Source organism: Pteropus alecto, unplaced genomic scaffold, assembly GCF_000325575.1.
Source record: "Pteropus alecto unplaced genomic scaffold, ASM32557v1 scaffold269, whole genome shotgun sequence".
Classification (NCBI taxonomy): Eukaryota; Metazoa; Chordata; class Mammalia; order Chiroptera; family Pteropodidae; genus Pteropus; species Pteropus alecto.
The window spans coordinates 139,570-162,385 of record NW_006443566.1 but is presented as its reverse complement, the minus strand read 5'-3'; the positions used below and the strand labels follow the sequence as shown (position 1 = coordinate 162,385).

At 34.2% G+C, this 22,816-nt stretch overlaps 1 protein-coding gene and 1 pseudogene across 1 annotated transcript in view; one reads left to right on the top strand and one right to left on the bottom strand.

The window, feature by feature from the left end:
* RAB18 (RAB18, member RAS oncogene family) overlaps window positions 1-22,816 on the bottom strand; it is a 28,584-nt gene that overhangs the window by 5,433 nt on the left and 335 nt on the right. The window contains exons 2-4 of the mRNA XM_006924166.3: window positions 18,808-18,863; window positions 6,026-6,087; window positions 1,035-1,107 (exon numbers count right to left, since the gene is read on the bottom strand). Of these exons, the coding sequence (XP_006924228.1) occupies window positions 1,035-1,107; window positions 6,026-6,087; window positions 18,808-18,863 (191 nt within the window). The remainder of the gene's footprint in view (window positions 1-1,034; window positions 1,108-6,025; window positions 6,088-18,807; window positions 18,864-22,816) is intronic.
* Window positions 21,017-21,135, top strand: LOC112472853 (annotated as a pseudogene).

Genomic DNA, 22,816 nt, shown 5'->3' with positions numbered 1-22,816 from the left:
GCCTCTGATGCTTAACAATCAGTGTCTACTGATCCAGATGGAAGAAACAAATGTATAAGAAAACACATTTACATGCTTTAATTTTATTAACACACACTGTGAAAGAAATCATATCCTGTGTGATAACTGAAAATTAATTTAGGCAAAACAGCTATCTCCATTCATTAAAAAAAAAAAAAAAAAATGGTCTGTTCAAAAACCAAAGTGTTTAGATTAAAATCTAGGGCAAAACACCAAGAAATTTTACATGAATTTAAACATCTATGAGCCTATTAATTTGTTGCTTACAAGAACCAGAATTTGAAAACTTTGAAAAACTGCCTTCCTCTGTTATCACTTTCATCTTATTCTGCATTATAATAATAAAAACAATTATAGTGTTTTATAAATGTAGGAGATGCCAAAACCCAAACAATAAGAGTCATTGTCGAATTAACAAAAATAAAATCAAAGTCTCAGAAGTTATGATATAAAAAAAATCTCCCTACAACTGATCAATACTCATTTTAAACACTTCACCAGGAGCATTAAGAAAAAAACACTTTCCAACAAATTACATTGAGAATCTATATTTGGTTTTTAAATTTTGTGTGATTATGAATCAATAGTGTTAAGTGCTTTGTGCTATTTTTTCAGGACTGGTAAAACAGATTCCACTAAGCAATAGTCTTCTTCCTTTATAAACTGCAAGTATATTAACATGCTGCTAACTAAAGACTAGTTTCTGGTATTACTCTAAAACAGACCAACTATATGTGGATTAATCCTCAGTTATGTGCTCATCAATATGTGCTTTTAAACCAAATAAATTAGTCTGATTTTTATTTTTTAAATGTTAGACAAAGGGCTGAAAAAATTTTTTTAAAGTTTAAATATTCATTGATATTAAATAAAGTTAATACAACTTCAAGTTACATAAAAGGAGCCCTAGAGAAAAATAAAACAAAAACGTATTGACCTTCACAGACAAGGAAAATCAAAATTTCCAGTAATAAATAATATTCTTTAAACAGTATATTAAAGTAAAAACTTACCTAATATAACACCCTGTGCACCTCTATAATAGCTAGGAGTTAATGTTCTGAACCTCTCTTGGCCAGCAGTATCCTAAAAGTGACAATCAGTTACTATTAAATAAAACAAAATACGAATAACAGACATTCAAAAAACTAATTTAAAAGCAGAAAGTCAAACAGCATTATTAAAATATTAATGCACGAGCTCATTTAAAACTTGAAATTTAAATAAGATGCATTCTCTTACATTAAATAAAATTAAAAACCAACTCATTTCTAGGAAAAGGCAACTAAGCACAGATTTTCTACCGCTTTGGTTTTAAGATTTTTATCACACATAAAACCCATTTCATTGAAAGCCGTGGTTCTCAACTCTAGCTACACAATGAAATTTCCTGGGAAATGAAAAATACCAATGCCTGGATCCAATCGCCAAAGATTTTGATTTAATTGGTCTAGGGAACAACAGAAGTTTTAACATCTTACCAGATGATTCTAACATAAAATCAAGGCTGAGAACCACTAATTTAAAGAGAATTTACAGGAGTGTCTTATTTTAAGGTAAGCAACTTTAGGTTAGACTTTTTAAAGTGTTGTCTATCCATGTATCCTCTTTTGGGAAAATACATAAAACCCACCCACTCCTTATTACTGCTTCACGTAGGGGTGATGAACACAAGATGTATACTAGCTAGGAAATCTAAATTTCATGAGTAAGGGACCTTTTCTGTTTAATCATCAGTTTAACCCCAACGCCTAGCTAAAGACAGCTGTCCAACTTTTATTGGGAAAAATGAATTAGCAAGTCTCTACTTCAGGGCCTGGTTCCTTCTGTCTCCTTTCTACCATCCTTGGACTATGACTTGAAGGTACCTAAGACTTTGCAAAGCAGCAGTTGGCAATCTACTGCCTCAGCCCACTACCTGTTTTATTTTATAAGGTTTTATTAAATTAAGTTTTACTGGAACACAGCCAGAACCATTCACTTACATACTGCCATATGGCCCACCTTAGTATTGTGCTACATATTTACTACCAAGCCTTTTAAGAAAAAGTTTGCAGCCTGCTAATGTAAAATAACCTTTTCTAAAAAAAAAAGTAAAGACATAATATCAAATGTCAACTTAACTACCAGTCCCATGGTTGTAAATGTTGAGTTTAGCTACAGGGCAAACAGAAGCTTCTTTTGATATAAAAAGTGTTAATAACCTCTAAGAGGTTTATAAGATTGGAGAGGAATTTTAAACCAGCAGTGATGGGATCCAGCAATACCTAGTTGCTTAGCCTGGCCAAAGCAGAGGATACTTTAAGAAAAGAACAATAGGAAGAGAGTGTATGAGGTAATTTTTGACTCAAAAGAGAAACAGGAAAATAGCTTTCAACTTAAACCACTCTGCGCATCCACAACTCTTCCACAGACAAGCTTGCTAAGTGCAGAACGTCTTTGCTTCCAGGTTCTCACGGCTACAGAAACTGCCCGGACTCCTACCATGTTGAAGTGAAAAGTAACAACATTAAAACAAAACTTTCTACACAGATACATTTATGAGATAGAAAATGATTTTTCTCTTTACCAAAATTCTCTTTGCCTCAAAGTTTCTTACAAAACCTGCCTCTGATATTTAAAATTATTCAACTGCATGTTTACACAAAACAATATAAACTAAAAGTTGCATAAAGTGCACTTGCTATCTTAATGGGATTATAATTTTGGCAGTATGATTAGGTCAGGGCAAGGACCAAAAAAAACCATTTTTGTCCCAAGATTTTTTGTTATAATGGGAAAAAAGTCATTCTACTTGCATAGTAAAAAAATCCACACTTTCATAATTTCCAGAACTAGCAGAAAGATTTGAATATAAATTTTGTTCCCTATGGTCTTTATTGAGATCAACTTCAAAAACTGCTCTGAAGAAACCTAACACAAAAATTAGAACTGCAATTCCTGTTAAAATATGCATAAAACCCAATGTTTTGAAGGTACAGACTACAACAAAAAATGTTTTACTGTTAAAATATTGCATGTGATTATGATACTTCACACATGAATATTTAATCAGGTCACACTGTTTAAAGTCTTAGAATTTTTTGATTCACCTATAAAAATGTTTAAGTAGGTATAATTTGGGCAAAAAACCTTGTGCCATAGTACTGAACTACAAAATTTATATGCTTAGTCAGAAGTTAGATTTTGGTAAGTGTAATGACGTCTTTGTAATATAAAAGACGTGAGCTTATTATCTTTTATCCTGTGGTTTTATTTTCTGATGGGAGATGAAAAGAAGAGATTATTGAAGACAGAAACGTGTAAAGGGTTAGAAAGGACCTAGAAAGGAGAAATAATAGAAAATGGAAGTGAGGGAAGGATACAGAGAAAAATCTTAGAGGAGCTAAGTAGTTCATGACATGTATATGGTACTTTCAGGAGGCAGTGGGGGCAGGGCTATAATCGATTATTCACTTGACTGATCCTAGAAGGTCTTCCTGGTGGGAGAGGAACTGATTTTATTGATATAAATAAAACCACAGAAGAACGAGAGGAAACTATGGATTCATATATTTCTGATACTGAGTGAGAAGGTCCTGCTAAATATGATGACACCCAGATGCCGTGAGAAAGGAACTGATCTGACCATATACTAAAACCTTAGTTTGGCGAGAAAATCTCTCCTCTGACTCCCAACTCCCCAGACACACACACACTCATCCTGAACAAGATTTGAAGGTAAATGACAAACTGGAAAAAAGAAATACACACACACACACACACACACACACACACACACATACACACAAAACATTAACATACAGTCGCCTTTAGGATTTAAAAGACAATGACAGTGAAAAAAATTAGCATTTGACAAAAAGCTAGTATTTTTAATATAAAGATTTAATCATGAAAAAGATGAATGCTAATATAAAATGGGTAGAGTACATAAAAAGAAAATTCATTAAAAATTTAATCGATAAATGTGTTTTTTCAACCTGTTTCATATATATCAACATTAAATCTTCACATTCTTTGAGCCAACATCGTACATCCAGGTATACACCCTAAAGTAACTGGACAAGGGTACATAGGATGTATAAATTAGGATGCTCATCAGGGCACCACTGATCTTCATGAAATACTAATAACAACGTAAATATCTTTCACTAAGGGTTGAATAAATTAAGATGTAGCTATAAGATGGAATATAGGTGGCCACTTAAGCTGATGTGCCTCTACATTCATTGACACATAAAAATGTATGGTGTGAAAAGTGTGTGGGGGGCAGAGAACAAACAGGTGAAAAACGTAAGACAGAATCCTTTTCTTTGAAAAAGTGCACATACATATGTTTAGCAGTATGCACAATAGGTAAAGTCTGTTAACTAAAATGTAGACATTGATTAGAGATGAATTTTCTTCTCTATTTATTTGTTACTGTTCCAATGATCTTTTTTTTAAAATATGCCTGTATTATCCTTATAGTCAGGGGGAAACCTCTCTTCTTTAAAAAATATTTATAGGCTTATAATAAAGATGTCACTTCAAAACTACCTGCCAGCCTTATTAGGCAGGAATTATAAAGTTAATGAACAACCTCGGTATGAAAGATCTCAGAGCAACCAGCAAGCCTTAGATCCTACTCTGATCTGTATCTTTCAGAAATAGGTGACAAACCAACCATAAAAAGCATATGGAAAATCAGGCCCGCCTTTTGTACAAAAAGCAGCCAACATTCTTAAACTGTTCAATACATTTTACTATGGCCTAGTCCAACATTTTTCAAATTTTCTGTTAGGCATTGCTGTACTGATTGATATTAAATAAATTTTGGGGAGCAGGCAAATAGGCCACCAATCATGTAAAGTAGTGTATTTAGAAAAAAATTCACAGGAAAATATTAGACACACTTATATAAGTCCTTGTTATTTGAAATAAAATGTTTGTTAGGAATAGTGTGCCATTCCGAGAATGCCAAGAAGATGGATGAGATCGTACAAGACATGAACACTTGTGGTTTCAATCTGTAACTGATGCCCAGATAGCACTTAATATATAACTAACATGATGAAGTATGTCTCAATTCGATGACTGCTGACCAGTTCTAACATTATCATGTTATAAAAATATATTTATATAATTATCGTAGAAATTGAACATAAAATACATTTTTATAAATTACATATGTAATATATATTTAATATATTAGTAATCATATTTAGATAAACAGATATGACAGATAGAAAGAAAACAAAAAGAAAAGAAAGGAAGAAGGAAAGGAAAAGAAGGAAGGAAGGAAAGGAAGGAAGGAAGGAAGGAAGGGAGGGAGAGAGAGAGAGAGAGACACAGAGAGAGACAGAGAGAAAGAGAGAGACAGAGAGACAGAGAGAAAGATAGAGACAGGCAGACAAATATAGACACTTGGGTGTGTTTGACAGCAAACGCTACCTATTCGTCATTACCATGAAGAGGTCTAGTTAGTAGAGCAAAGTGGATCAGAATGGTTGGGTTCGCAGGTAAATTTAAAAAAGCCAGTAAAGACTAGGCATCAGTGTTAAAAAACAAATCCAAAGTTGGCAAACTCAAATTTTATAAATATTTATACCAACAAATGTGAAAAACAAGTTTTTTTCCTAAGTATCACTTCATTTCCCTTCTCCCCAACAACTTCCTTTAGTGTTAGTTCAGTCTAAGCTGTCTTTTTAAAACTTTAAAGAAACACATTCAATAACAGTGATTCTCTCTGGTAGGCAAGATGATTTTTTTTTTTTTTTTTTGATATCTTGTTCTGGTTTTAAATATTCTGAAGGGATGATATATTTTTCAAATTTAAATACAATAGGCCTAATTACCCAATTTTAAGATGTTAACTATTTCTTATTCTTTAATCAACATCAAATCTCCTAAGTTATTTGATACAAGTTGTTTGTTCACCTCTAGAACACTACATACATCAATTTATACTTCTTTAAAAAGTATGAATTTAATATTTATACAAATACATTTTAAAAACTCTTACCCATATTGCAAGTTTAGCCTTATTTCCATCCACTGAAATTGTTTTCACCTTAAAGTCAACACCTTGAAAAAAATGAAAATTTTGATAAGAATCCCAGTAAGATATAGTTTTAAAATCAATTACCAAGAAAACCAGAAAAGAGAAAAGCCACATTATCAAATACCCAAATTCACACCCCAAGTTCTTAGAGTTATGGATGCAAAGATAAAAAAAAAATGTGCCATTAAAGTTCAGCAGCTTCAGATTTAATCAGGATAAATGAAAACCAGATGCTTGTAGAATTTGAACACTCACCTACTGGTGCTTCTTGAAAAAAGAAAAATTTTATTGAAAAAACAACATTCAATGTAAGGCCACCAGTGATTGACTATGCACATTAAAAGCCAAGAGCTAGAATTCACAGTGCTAATGGAGAGAAGAGTATGTACGTATGGATGACAGCGGATGGGGACAATTTTCAGGGGCTCCCTAAGCATCTATACACTATCATCGAGAGCGCTGCCCACAGACCCTCCAACTCAGATTCTGAATACAGGCAACTTGGAGGACTAATAAAATACAAAAGGGCCACTCACGCCTTGTCTTATGAATTCTTTGTTTTGTTTTTATCCTATAAAACTGTACTAGTTTTATATAACCTCATCAAAGATCTTGCTACTGCAAAATTTCAAAATGAGAATTTACATACGAAAACATTTGTGCCTGGCCCTCTAAGAATGTTCATAAGAGAGGTGCTCAAAGTTCTGTGAAACTCTTCTATTAGTACTAATTTATGTTAAGAGAAGTTATAAGAAGTCAAATAAGGTTTTACTAGAGCAACCCCACCCTCCCCCCAAAAACCTCTCCCTTTCCAGGAAAAGGAGCTGACACATGCCATCTGGCTTAAATGAACAGTAACTGCCCACATGTCTTTAAGGAGTATCAAAAATAATATACAGTCTACCCCACTGGCCAGAGGGAAAACATTAACTCAAGAAGCTTGGAAAGAAACTTTCAAAAGATCTTATTAGCTTGTCACAATTAATTCAGAAAAGCAGCAGCTAAGATGAACAACACCCTCATATACTAAATTCTTAGAACACCTGTAACCAACAAGGAAATATATCAGTAATTCTTGCCTGATTTCTGGCGATCCATTACATATACAAATTAGGTAATAAAAACACATTTCAAAATGTGCATTATGCCAAGTCTCCTGTATGCCAAAGATTAAAAAAAGTTTGTTCTTTTGGGCTAGAGTGATAAGGAGTTGATAAAGCTATGCCTAGAATGACAGGCAACAAAGTTAAAAGACAGTGCAAATTACACAGTCAAAAGAAAACTTAAGTATAAAGTTTTTTTGCAGCCAAAAATACAAGAAAAAAATCCATTAAATAATCTTGTATTCACTAGGTCTAGATAAAAAAAATATATGTTATGCCACACTACATAAAAATATGAAATTATTTACATTTTATTCATATTGTTTTAGAAAACAAAGAAAACTTAGATGAGGAAAATGGTTCTGACTCAGTACGGATACTAAACGAAGACCATTGCTAGACATTACATAGCGATAGCTTGTCATAGGTATTCTATAGCTAAATTCTCAAGGCTTTTCAGAGTAAAGAACTTTTTTTCCCTTAACAACCCCATACAGTACACTCAAGAACAAACTGGCCTTTTGCCAGCTACCAGCTAATTTACTCTGCCCTTGAAAAGAAACTCCCTGTTCCCAGAATGGTTGTTTTCCTCCCCTCCCCCAATCTCCTTCTCTTTCACAATTTCCTGTTTTTGCCTGTTTGTGGACAGTCTAATGACTGTCTCTGTTATATGTATAATTTGCATGTCTGTAACTGTCTTCAAGTTATTCTTCTATGACATCAGATCTTAAAGTTACAGAGAATACCCTCAGGAAACACTGCTCACCAAAGTCCTACCTTCCAAGCCAACAGGCACAGATGGCCTGAAAGGGCATCTCACCCGGATCCAGACTCAAGTCCCCACTCGTCTTCCCTTATTTCCTCTGGTGACTCTCACGTGCTGACACTCAGCTTTTTAGCTCTCATGTGCTCAAACTGCTTCGTCACCAAGCCTGGCTCCTCTGTTTTGCAGGTGACTGTTAATTTGTCTTCACTGGTGGAAATCTTTTTGATAAATTTAAACTCGCCACCTTCTTACTAGATTTAACTATCCTTTCGACCTCCTCACGTGGAGACAAGGAGCTCATAATAGAAGCAGCATGTCTAGGAAAAAACACTCCTGTGTTTCTCTTCTACTCTACTACAATACTGACTACTTTTGTCACCAGATATGTGGTTGTTTTTCCCACAACAAGCAATTCACCAACTCTCTGGGAACACCAGCTGCATGTCCTACAATTCAATCCAGTTCTGATACTATACCTAGAGTTAGAGTCAGACCCCACAGAGTAAGTGCTTGGTCCCACAAGGCCGCCATTTCAAATGCCAATCGCAAATCCAAGTTACCAGTGCTTTTGACAAAATGGCTGCGAATCAGAGATTCCCATGATCCCCTCCTTGATTCGATTAATTTGTGATTATCAGCTCACAGAACTCAGAGAAAGTTTATTTACTAAATTATCCTTTTATTTTAAAAGGATACAACCTAGGAACAGCCAGATGGAAGAGATGCACAGGGTGAGTATGCGGGAAGGGGCACAGAGCTTCCACGCCCTCTCTAAGCATGCTACCCTCCCAGAATCTCCACGCATTTGCCAACATGGAAGCCTTTCCCCTCAGATAAAGAACAAAACAAAAATGCCTACTGTCACCACTTCTATTCTACAGGGTACTGGAAGTTCTAGCCTGAACAATTAAGAAAGAAAACGGAAATAAAAGGGAGAAGTAAATTTATGTCTGTTCTGAAAACTCTTATATTTAGAAAATCCAATGATTCTATTCCACTCATACACATAAAAGAACTGAAGAATAAATGAATTCAGTAAAGTTGTAGGATACCAAGTCAACACACAAAAATCAGTTGCATGTCTATAAACTAGCAATAAACAATTCAAAAAGAGGATTAAAAAAAAAATCCCATTTATGGTAACATCAAAAACAAGTAAAATACTTAGGAACAAATTTAGCCAAGGAAGTTTAAGACTTATACACTGAAAACCACAAACACTGCTGAAAGAAATTAAAGAAGGCATAAATAAGTAGAAAGACATGCTGTGTTCACGAGTTGAAGACTTAATATTGTTAAGATACAACACTACCCAAAGCAATCTACAGATTCAACACAATCCCTGTAAAAACTCCAACAGCTTTTTTACAGAAATGTTAATGAAGTGGCTTTTAGACTCCACCTACAGATGGGAGCTTGCTGTCAGGGGACCCAACCTTGTGATTAGAAGTTTGGAACTTTTAGTCTCGCCCCACCACCTCTACGGGGAGAAGGGCTGGAGCTTGACTCAGTCAACAATGGCCAGTGATTTAATTAATCATGTCCAAAGAAGGGGACTAGAAGAGCTTCCAGGCTGGTGAGCACATGGAGGTTCAGGAAGGGAGGATTACCTGGAGAGGGCACGGAAGCTCTGCCCCCTCCCCACATACCTTGCCCTGTGCATCTCTTCCATCTGCCTTTCCTGAGTTACATCTTTATATATTAAACCAGTGATCTAGTAAGTAAAATGTCTGAGTTCTGTGAGCTGCTCTAGAAAATTAAATGAATCAGAAGAGGGACTTGAGGGAACCTCTGATTGACAGCCAGCCAGTCAGAAGCACAGGTGACAATGTGGGACTTCAACTGGCATCTGAAGTGGGGGTTTGGGGTGAGGGGAGTGGCAGTCTGATAGGACTGACTCCTTACCCTGTGGGATCTGATGCTATCTCCACTTAGATCACGTCGGAATTGATCCAGCTGGTGGCATGGGAAACCCCACTTCACATGAATTGGAATTGGGTCCAGGAACCCAAAAGAAATGGATAAAAAAATGAGGCACACACATAGAATGGAACATTATTCAGCCATAAAATGGAACGAAATTCTTACATATATTACTATATGGATGATGAACCATAAACACATTTTAAGTGAAATATTGTACTTATATGAGGTACTCAGAAGAGGCAAATTCACAGAGACAGAAAACAGAATAAACATTATCAGAGACTGAGAGGAGAGTGGAGAGGGAGTCATTTTTAATTGGTACAGAGTTTCTGCATGAGGTGATGAAAAGGTTCTAGAAATGAATAGTGGTGATGGTTACAAAACCATGTGAATGTACTTAATGCCAATGAAGTGCATATTTAAAAATGGTTAAAATGGTAAATTTTATATTATGCATATTTTACCAAATAAAAAATAAACAAATAGGTATCTGGAGAGTCTATATCTATTAAAGAACTTGAATCCACAGTTTTTCCTTCAAAGAAAAAAAAAATTCCAGTGCCAGAATGAATTCTACTAAACATTTAAATAATAATCCATTCTAAACGAACTCTTCCAAGAATTTAAGATGAATACTTCCTTCCATCATTCTGAGTTCTACATTACCCTGATACCAACACCAGACACTGCAATTAAAAAGAAACTACAGAATAATATCCTCCGTGAACATAGATGAAAATCCTAAACAAAAATTTAAAAATACATGTAAAGATGTACAAAATACTTATAAAAGAACAACACATCACAGCCAAGTGGGGTTATCCCAGAAATTAAAGTTTGACTTAATACTGAAAAAAAATCAATGTGGACTTCATTAAACTAAAAGGAAACTTCACAAGATCAACTCAACAAATGCAGAAAAAGCAATAAACAAAATTCAACATGCATTCCTAATAAAACCTTTCAGCAAACTAGGAACAAAAACGAACTTCTTTAATCTGATAAACATGAAAAATTTATAGCTAACATTTACAGCTAATGGTAAAGATTGAATGTTTCCCCCTTAATATCAGGTACAAAAAAACTTGTATTCAACAATGTACCGAATATTTTTAGCCAGAGTAATAAGACAAGAAATAAAAGGCATCCAGATTGGAAAAGAAGGATGTAGAAATCCAATGGATTTTATGGGGGTAAAAAAAAAAAAAATCTCCTAGAACTAACAAGCAAGTTTAGCAAGGTTGGAGGTTATAAAATAAATGTTTTGAAAAATCAACTTTATTTCTATATATTAACACAAAGGGAAATTGAAAAAAGATCTAAATACCATTTTACATAAAAATCTATGAAATACTTAAGGCTGAATTTAGCAAAAGATGTGAAAGACCTGTAACAAAACACTTGAGAGAAATTTTAAAAGATGTAAATCAATGGAAAGATGTAACTTGTTCAGTGATCACAAGATTCAGTATTAAGAGGTCAATTTTCCCCAAAATGACCTAAAACTGATTCAAAATGAAATACACACCTAATGTAACACACTAAAGTGTACAACTTCTAGAAGAAAACATAGAAAATTACTGCAACCTTCTGTTAGACAAAGATACACACTGAAATCATCATCCATAAAAGAAAAAATTGATAAACTGGATTTCGTCAAAATAAAAAAGTTCTGCTCTTAGAAATATATTGTTAATGACAAGAGGAGCTACGGACTGGGAGGAAAATATTTGCAAAGCATAAATCATCTAATAAGAGACTGATATGCAGTATATATTAAAGAACTCTCAAAATTCAACAATGAGAAAAGAAAAAACCCAATTAAGAAATGAACAAAAGATCTGAATGGACACTTCACTCACATGCATATACATGTGATGTGTGTATGTATGTACCTACATGTGTACATGTGCTATATAAGCACTTTAAAAGATACTCCACATCATTGGTCATTAGAGAATGCATATTAAACCACAATGATTTATCAATACACTCCTATAAGAATTGTTAAAATTGAATTGTTATACTTATCATACTAAGTATAACAGGTGAGGATGTGGAAGAACAAGAACTTTTATACTGCTGGTGGGAATGTAAAATGATACTTTATTAAAAATGGCCAAACTGTTTTCCAAAGTTAAACATGCATTTGCCATACAATCCAGAAAAATGAAAATATTCAGCAAACTGGTCTCTTCGTAATCACCCAAAATTGTAAACAACCCAAATGTCTTACAATGGAGTGAATGGATAAAACGACTCTAAAACGTCCATACAATGGAATACAAATCAGCAACAATAACACAAAAACTAATGACATGCAACTTGGATGTCACTCAAAGGCATATATGCTAAGTGAAAAAACTCAGTCTGAAAACATTACATACTACATTGTCCCATTTATATGACATTCTCAGAAAAACAAAACTGTTGCGAAAAGGACCAATCAGAGGTTGCCAGGGGTTAAAGGCAGGGGAAAAATGTGGCTAACAAGGAATAGCACTAGGTACTTTTTCGGGATGATGGAACTGTTTGGCATCCGAGCTGTGGTGGTAATATGACCATACACACGTGTGTTATAATAGATATTTTAAAATTCAAATAACTATGCCAAAAGCAGATCAATTTTACTATATGATTTTTTAAATATTGTTATCAACTGATATGCTAGCAATAGGTCAAAAATATTTTCTGTAAGAGTTATCAGAGAACATTATTATAAAATTCCTGCTTCTTTTCAATTTAAGATTTACTTTGATGCCTAGTCCAAGACTGATTTTATGACATTGCTCCATGGGCTTTTAAAGTAATGAGTTTTTTATTCAAAAGATTTGTTGATGGTGTTATTCTATTTCCCTATAGCCTTATTCGTGACTTCTGGATGTATCTAATTATGAAAGAGATATAATGAATCTCCTGATATAACTATTTTAATCAAATTCTTCTCTTATGGACAGATTCTGCTTATCGCTTATATATATATAGCTTCCATATTTGGTATGTACTTGTTTATGACTGCTATGACGCTTTGTTAATTTACTAGACTTTTCATCATTACATAATATCCTATTTTATTCTGTCTAATGTATAAACTTTAAATTCCACCCTAACTTATATTGCGTTACCATCTCTGCTTCTGTATTGTTTGCATTTGCCTGGCCCATCCCTTTATTTTCGATCTTATTTGTTTTAAGCACTCTTCAACTCCATCTGACATCAGAATTATTACGAGAATTGGACCTATTCACACTTAACTTACTGATATATTTCATTATGTTGCTTCTCTTGTTTAACATCTTTGACATTCTGTTCAAATCTGTGTTTGATCCTTCTTATTGTTCAATTGTATTACTGTGATGTGATTAAAAGGAAACCAAGTTAGAACTTATGAGGCTCAGTTTAGCCTGAGGTGCTTCACTAAAAGTCTAGATCAGTAAGTTTAACTTATCAAGGAACATATACATTCTTGCTTTACGTGCCTTTTCAGTGTGTGGGGTGGTGGGGGGCGGGGGGGCACGTTTAGAGGACAGCAAGGAATGAGGCATCAAAAGAGATACTATAAAAGTCTTAAGTATCCAATGGAGAACAAAATTATGAGTTATAAATTATGAATTAAATCCCTAAATCTGAGTTTACAAACAATTTAAAAAGTGTTAACGATAAATGTGATAAGTGCTCTGATACCTAAGAGGAATTATTTCTAATAAATAACAAATAAAACAACAACAAAGAGGGCCTGGAAATTAAGAAACACATTCCTAAATCAAAGATTTTAAATGTTCAAACTGAACATTCGAACACACCACACACAATATCAAAGCACAGTAAAACTTGTTCTCAGAGTACATCTTTATTAAAGAATAAGACTAAAATAAGGAAAGTTAATACTCACCTTAAGAAACTAACAAACTAAAAGTAGAAAGCCAAGAGAAAAATAAAGCAATTCCTCAAACAATAAAAGATACATTCCTTAGAAAAAGACTAAAATAAAACAAAATATACAAGCTTAGAAATGAGAGAGCATAAGCACAGTTAATGAAGAGTTTAAAAGAGTACTATGTGCGACTAACTTAAGAGATAAGTTGAGATGCTTCCCCAGTAACACACCCAAAACTGTTTTAAGTAAGAGAAAACCTAAAGCAGCTAGAATGGTAAAGGGAACAGGATCAGGCTGACTCACAGGTGAAATGTAACCTTTAAAGAACACATAATTCCAGTAATATTGAAGCTAGAAAAGACAACTTAAAAAGATGGAAAGCTCCTTTGTTTTATAAACCAGTACAACTTTAATACCAAATCCTGATTTTTAAAAAAATACAAAAAAGCAGAGAACATCTTCTGTATAAAAATAGACGTAAAAATTCTAAAATATTAGTCAACAGAATTCAGAAATGTCAAACAATATGAGCGAAGACTTATTGAGAAAAGTAATATTTCAGTATTAAAAAAGTCTATCAACCATTAATGCCAAAAGGGCATATGAAAAAAACCCCACAACCTTTCCTAAGAAAACCTCTACGTAAAATAGAAAAAAGAAACTACTTAACTATGATGAAGCATTTGCCATTTGCATCATTCTAAATAAAGAAATGCTAGTGCCATTTTTATCACTTTATTCTAATTAAAATGTTTATTTGAATGAAATTATATAAAATAAAAGTTATATTTTTCTTTGAATTGTCCCTTATTTCCAAATATTTTTAATAAGTTTATATTATGGAATCAAACAAGTATAAACTCACACTACTTTCCATTTTAATTAAATTATCTTTGATAAGAAAGTCTAAACTATAAGGTAACTTATAAAAGGAACAGATTTGGTCTCTGCCCTTAGAAGCCTAATTGGTAATATGAGCGCACAGTCATGAGTATTTTTTAAAAGCTTACTAAGGAAGTGATAAGAATCACCGATAAAAATCATCAACCAATAACAACCAAAATTTGTCTAACTTTAGTGGAACGACCCTCGAATAACCACCCTCAAAAAATTTTCTTATATTTTAACAATTATAAGTCCTACAGATTAAGAAATAGGTTCTGAGCCTGTCTTAAGTAGAGAACTAGTTTCAAATTTTCTATTTTTTAATTTGAAAACACTTTTACTTAAAGCACTCTTATATTCAATGACTACCTAAAACAGATTTAAAAAACTTGAAAATAAAGCAAATTTTGCCTATTTAATCAAATTACATAAAGTTAGTACAATTACTTCCACAAGGGTCTATTCTCAATGCTTAAATTTCAACCAGTTCTATCTATGCAGTTGATTATGTGTCTTGGCTAAGTACCTGATTAAGTACTATTACATGGCCTTGTCATAGCAGAAAAAGAAATCTTAATACCTTTTTATAAACACTTCCATGTAACAAAAAACCTGGTCAAAAAAATTCTTGTGATTCTGTGTGTTCATTTTTATGTTAGAAATCTTATCTTGAATTATATCTTTAAATAATGTGTTGTGTTTCATTATGTTTCTTCTGAGACTCAAACATGCATATGTTGGATCTCTTTTTCTGATTTCTATATCTACCTATCTCTAATATGTTTGAACATTTTTATTCATTTTGGTCAATTTTACCCATTTAGTCCATTTCTAGCTTCTATGTCCTTTACTGTGTTTTCCAAGTCTCATTGGTCCTTGTGATCCTTCCAATTTCACCTTCATTTCAGTTTGGGTTTTATATTATCATCTTACTTGTTTTTTTTTTTTTACTCAATAACCTTACGCTGCATTTTCTCATGTAGTCGCACTATCTCTTCCCTTCATCTTCTTTATAGCAATATTTTTTCTGGTGGGTATTCTTGATTTCTCCTTTGTATTTGTTTTTTTCTGATTCTTTTTGATTCTTGAATGGTGGTAGTGGCCTTGAGCTGGATTCCTTTTGATTTCCCATCTTTGAAGATGAGGTTTTCCTGAACAAGCTATTTTATAAGACAGTCATGCAGAAAGCCAGAGTGGCTCCAGTTCTGGACCGCCAATACTTTTTCTTAATTCAGGATTCTACAAGATATTGTTTAGTTTTTTATTTCTCACCAGCCAGTGCAGACAAGTAGCCTTGAAGTCTGTCACAAGGCAAAGGCACAGCTCCTCCCCTACTGCTACAGACACAATCGCAAAAGTAGCTTACTTGTGTAAGTCCTTGTTTGGCTTCATCTCCCCAAATTCTTACAATCAAACCAAGTGCAGAGAAACTCCTGGCATTAGCTCAAGAAACTGATTTTGCTTTTGCAAACAAGGGATTTGGGTTTTTCACATTAGGTGGGCCCTCAACTGTATAAAGCATCTCTGGCTGGTGCCAAGCTCTGCAGCTGTGGTATCTTCGCTCTACCTTCTTCCCACGTGCAGTCTGCTTAAATGAACCTCCACTGCTTTTGGCAGCAATGCCATCTATTTTGTGGTCTAGGGTTTTAGCTGTCTTCTAGTTTAGAGAAATATGGGTTTGTGTTTTAGTTTTTCCCCTCTCTTTGTTGTTATTGGCTAACTGCCAGAAAACAAAAGAAGAAATGTCAACTTTAAAGTACCATCTTCAAAACCTAAATTTAGCAATTATCTTTAAAGAATATTTTCTACAAGACAAATTTATGTGTCTCACCATATTACTGAAAGATAAAGGTGTGCTTTCTTTACTATTTTACTGTGAGGGAAAATATTAATTTTCCACAAAACACTAATTTTCACAAAGCCATTAACAATTGAGCTAATTGTTTTCATTTTACAAACTCGTGTATAACCAAAGACAGAAAATAATCTGAAACCTAAATGTAAAAGATACTTTTTAGACCCAGGACCCGTTTGGGGTACAAATTTATGTATATTCTCAGCAGTATGCCACGATCTTAATATCTGTTTTTAAAGCAGACAAAGCCTTTTTAGTAATAAGGCCAACACATGATCTGTCATTCTGCAAGTCCCCAGATTCTATTTCCACTTGAAATGAAGGTAGATAGCAATATATTATAACATAAGATCATTCTCTTAATAAAACTTTAACTCTAGGCAAGTTTATTTTCCTGCCAGTTACTATTTTTCCACTCATTATATACTACTAAGCATGTTATGAGCAAAATAAACTTTTACAACTAACATTTTTTTAAAGAAGCAAATAACATACCAAAGCCAAATTAAAATGGATGAGTTACTACTGTTTTACATAATTCTCTTTCACACAACAGACTAAATCTGTAAATGTTTACATGTCACACAAAAGCTAAGTAATGCCTGATATAATTTATGAAATATTTAGAGGTATTATGAGTTCATGTTGATAGAAAGAAACCAAGAACTCTTCCTCACTGAATTCTAAATAAGAAATGTAAACAGAATAATGGATTTTAAAAATCATCATCTGACAACCACCACAGCTGGAATGACAGGATAACACCTTGCAGTGCAGAAACCTGGCATTTATCACCTTAAGGAACCAAAGTCCCATCACCAGTAATGGTACAAATATACACCACGCTCGGAGGAGCCCTTTTGCGGAATTCCTGCTAAAAATGCATAACCTGAATCTAACCATGAGGATACATTGGGCAAATGCAATTGAAGGAAATTCTATAAAACCAATTCATATATACCCTGCAAAAATGTCAAGGTTATGAAAGACAAAGAAAGACTGAAGAACTATTCAGATTAAAAGAGATAAAGAGAAGCAACAGCTAAATTCAATGTGCGATCCTGGACCAGAAACAATTCTTTTTCTTTATATAAGATATCAGTGGGACAATTGATGAAATTTGCCTGTTTATAGCAGAAATAGATCCACATTCATTTAGGAAATACACAATAGTCAAAGATTAAAGACATGATGTCTGCAACTTACTCTCAAACAATTTGAAAAAAAAACAAGAACTGTGTGTATGTAGAGAGAATGATAAAGCAAATTTGATAGATATTAACATTTAGGGAATTTGAGTGGATATACAGGAATTCTTCGTACTAGTTTTACAACTTTTTTTTTTTAAGTATGAAATTAAAAAGAAAAAGGAAAAAAACAGACCCACAATAAATAAAAATAAAGCCAGTTAAGAAAAAGTATTTTCCCTAACATTAATGCTTGAATCATTTTTACTACATTCTACTCATCAACTCATGAAATTTTAGAGCTGGAAGAAAAATGTATTCTCTCTCACCAAAAAACTGCTCAATTTACAGATGAAGGCAATGAAGTTAAATGCCTTGCTCAAGATCACAACCAGTTCGAGGCAGAGCCCAGACAACTGTACTGCTGTCTCAGCTCTTCCAACTACTGCAAGCTGTCTCTTCACACCTGTATATTGCCGTCTACTCCTCAAATATGACACCAGAATATTTAGCTCTATCGTCTCATATACTCTAAGAAGTTGGTGAGGCAAACCACTCTCAGGAAAACTAAATTTCATTTTTAAACCACTATCAGGTTTTCTATATTTCATTTTAAAAAGGCATTTAGGTATCACTGCTCCTAACAATCTTTACTAATATTGATGAGTATGTTGAGTATTCCAGATCCTGTAGCAAATGCTAAAAGAACAAAATTAACACATTCTATTGTTAGGTGATACAGTTAGGCCCATGATAATAGAGACCAAGTTTGTATTATCCATCATTATAACCCCACCTCTTAGGACATTGCCTGGCATACAATACATGTTCAGATAACTGGATGCTGCTAAATAAAAGACAATCCACAGTACAGGAAAGAAACTGTGTTTGCAGATAATCATAACACTCAGAGTGTTAACAAAGTGCCGTGAGACAACAGCTAAGGAAGTTAACTTAGCTTGGTAAGATCTACTGAGGCCTCAGAAATTTAATGACACCAAAGTTAGGCCGCGCAAGACAAGTAAGATTTCAACAGACACGGAAGCAATGGGGTAATGAGAGGAGGGTCGAGGGAGTTAGATTTAACAGCCCAAAGGCAAAGAATGACCTGGAGTTTCTAGTAAAATTTTAAACATAGACTTACCTATTGTTGCTGCGAGTTCTGGGTCAAAAGTATCATCTGTGAACCTCAAGAGCAGGCTAAAAGAGAGGTTAAAAAGACAGATTAGAAATTTGACTTTTCTTTCTAATCATTTGATAAATGTGTTCATGATTGTTAGATTTTGTCACAAATTAGACGCATCTAAGAATAGCTGATGTAGGTCTGTCCCCTAAACAGTGCCTCAGTGCAGGTATCTATAGAGGAATTAATTATTGGAAAGGTACTTAAAGACTCCCAAAAGCAAAGTAGTTTACTAGAAAACATATTCCCCATGCTCCCCAAAGTGTGAAAATGTTTACGCCTTTTTTTTTTTAAACTGTTATATCCTTCTGAGAAAATATTACCAATGTGTCATGCTTTACGCGAATGAAAGGGGGGAAAATACGTCTCTTAGACTGCAACAAATTATTATTTTTTCAATCTGATGTGTAATCCACTCTGAATTCAAGTGAAAACAGAGAGGTGTCTAGCATTTGTAACATGGAGAATGACTACCTAAATGAGACAAAAAGATAAACTATTGAAGAGTAAAGGTAGAAAGATCACATGATGCCCAGAGTATACTCTGACAAATGCTTTGCAGGGTGTATGAAATTACGAAAGCAATAGGCAGCTACTGAAGGCTTTTAAAGAAAGAAATGGCAAGTACTGCTTTACATTTTGAAAAGTTAATGCCAGCAAAAAAAAAAATGCAGGAGAATCAACAGAAGACAACTGCCATGGTTATGGTAAGAGATTAACAAAGGCCTTAACCTAGGAAATGGTAAAGAAACTAAAAAGGGGTGAAATGAAAGCAAAAGACACCAGAAAAGTACTCCAAGATTTTGCATCTCCCAGAATTATTTTATTAAATATGAGGCAGAAGTGCCAGCTATTCGAAGTTCTTCAAAAATAAAATCTAAGCTTGTGTTAAAGTCCTGGATTTATAAAATTAATCAATCTTCCCTCACATTATCTTCTGAAAGTTGGATAAGACTGTTCTAGTGACCTGTTTGCATTAATAAAGTCAAGGCAATAGCTATCAGACATCTGAGCTGCAGAAAAATATTTCTATAGGTTGTAATTACTGCTGTTAGTTTTCTGTTTGCTTGTTTTTGTACAGAGTATACTGCAAAACAGAGTGGCCTCCTGAGAGTTCCCAAACCCAGTATCATTGACGGTATTTGAAGGATTAATTTGCCTTTCCTTGGTTTTGCTTTCTTGTGTTTACCATAAAACCAGCACCACAAAAAGTAAAACAGAAAGTCAATCTGTAGATTTTTCTACTTAACACTGAATCCACTTGACTATAACTACTTTTATTTACTTTCAACTTGAGTTAGGTGAGAGTTCTAAGAAGAATCTTAAAAGACTACCTAAATTTTTCTTCTCTCTCCAACAGAAAACTTTAAATTAATAAAGTGAAAATTTCACTAAAAATTTCAGTCAACCATAATTTAAGAATAAAAAAGGAATGTATGTATACTTGGTCATTTCAGAAAACATTATTACAAAAACATAGGTTAACATAACTTTATATAGTAGTAACAACGATGCCTAAATAATAATAAAAATAAAAACAATAGTATTGACTATTATCTACTGAACATTGACAATGTGCCAAACACTGAGCCAAGGGTTTTTCTTACATAATTGTTAACCCTTACTACAATGTCATCAATGATACTTTGTCAGGAAAGGCAGGGAATGTATGGTGCAAAGCAACATATTTTAATGCAGACTCAGTGTAAGTCAGCAGATCTTAGCCAGGGATACACTGGTTGCTCAAAATGTATTCTAAATTCTACACATGCATTTTTCTAGGCAGAGTCCACTTCTCTATTGGATAGTGAAAGGAATCCACAAACTGAAAATGATTAAGAACCACTGCTCTAAAGGATGTATATTTAAACTTCCATATTTTCAAAGTTAAAAGTGCAAAAACCTTTCCATGAATAGCTATAGATGGAAGGAGTAACTACCACCATTCTCTTAAGAGAAGACCAAATTTATAATAAAGTGTGATTATAACTAATCTGCATTTATTAATTTACACAAAATTAGACAAAAAGGTTGGGGATAAAGGAACATAGGAGGGACAGCAATTTACATAATAGAAGATCTCTATAATTCCTTCCAGTTTCTGAAACACTTTGCAACTTCTTCACCATGGAATCAAAGAATCTTATACATTTAACATTAAATTGGATGTGTCTACCGCCATGCTGCCCTGAACAAGCCCTATCCTGTCTGATCTCGGACGCTAAGCAGGGTCGGGCCTGGTTAGTACTTGGATGGGAGACCACCAAGGAAGACCAGGTGCTGTAGGTGTAAAAAATAAAAAAATAAGGGATTGTAAGCTGATGAGGTCCTTGCATTCTGTGAGGTCAACCAAGAGTAGCCTCTCTTTAAACAAACTAACAAACAAACAAACATTAAATAGGATCTGAGAGATTTCTACTGCAACCTCATTTTTCAAAAGAAGAAATGAAAGCCCAGAGTGGTCAGGTACCACACACAAGGTCACACAACTGGCAGCACTCGTTTCATAATCCCAATCTCCTGGTTGCTAACACACATGCTCATTACACTTTATTTCACATCTAAGGATGTGAAATAAACTGGAAAAATAACCCACTAATTAGTTAAGATATCCTTTGTTGTGCAATGATTTCTCAACAACACAAGTGACATCTCACTTTCACGAAAGCTAGATCTAGAAAGAAATAGTAACAAACTTCTGGTTAGAACATCCCTTTAAGGTTATATACGTGTTGTTTTTGTACTAACTACCTTAAAAAGCATACGCTTCTATTTTAGTAGTCATTTATTCTCTTCAGATCCAGAAGATACGTACTCTGGGTTATTTTCCATACTTTATTACATTTACAATAATGTATATTTAGCTAGAAAAATAAGCCAACTTTCTCTTTAAATGAAATCTTTCCTTGAAACAGATAAAGGAGTTAAAATTTTGCAATGATCATGGTCACACAACTGGCAGCCCACAGCGTTTCATTAATTTATTTCTTGTTATGTACAAATCTCTTACTCCAATATACCCAGAGAACATTAAATGAGGAAAACTATGAAAATGTGTTGTCAAACTTTTAAAATATATAAAATTTCATAACATATTACAGAATGAGATTTCAAATCCTTAAGCATCTAAAAAAATTAAGACTTTATGAAGTGATTTTAAAGATAAGTTTATCAGAGGTATAGCTAAAATGCAAAATTGTTTTCAGATTCTAGAATACGAATATTGTTTAAAGATCATGATAGCCTATAACCTACTCATAATATGCATAACTTCACCCGGAGAACTTTGTTCTGTTCTAAGACCTGGATGAAATCACTACCCTCTTTCAACACCCACCGAGCTCCACGTCTTACCTAAGACGCAACTCTATTGTCAATATTATTTTCCCCCAAGAAAGGAAAGGCACAATGCCACTTTTGTCTTTTTATCTCTATTCGAGGTAGCAGAATGAGAACTAACAATTACCCATATTTTAAAAGGTGGTCCACAGCTTAAACTCTGGCACCTTAGACCAAAGTGAATTATTCAAGTGGAAGACCAACAAGTTCTTTCACAGTTGACTTAGATAAACAAAACAAAACAAAACCATAAAAGCAGGGGCAACAGGGTGCACCAAAATAGGCCAGGAATGTGATCTAAGGAATGTCATGAACTTCCAGTAGAGAATATTACGTATTTAGAAAAAGCCCGACAGAAACCCCAAAGAGACAACTCTTAACTAGCGGGATGACAGCTCGCCTGAACCCCGAGGCTCCCAGACGAGGCCCCCAGACGAGGCCTCGCCCTCGGCCCGACTTGGGCTCCAACCCGCCCGCCACGCCCTATGCTCTCCCGCAGCAAACCGGCCGGCCAAGTGGCGGCCCTGGGAATTCCTCTTTTTTTTTTTTTTTAACTTGGAGGGACGGCGGGGAAAACCACCCCGGAGACTCGGGCCTGGCAGAGGCCGTGAAGCAGGCCAGCGCGGGGGGC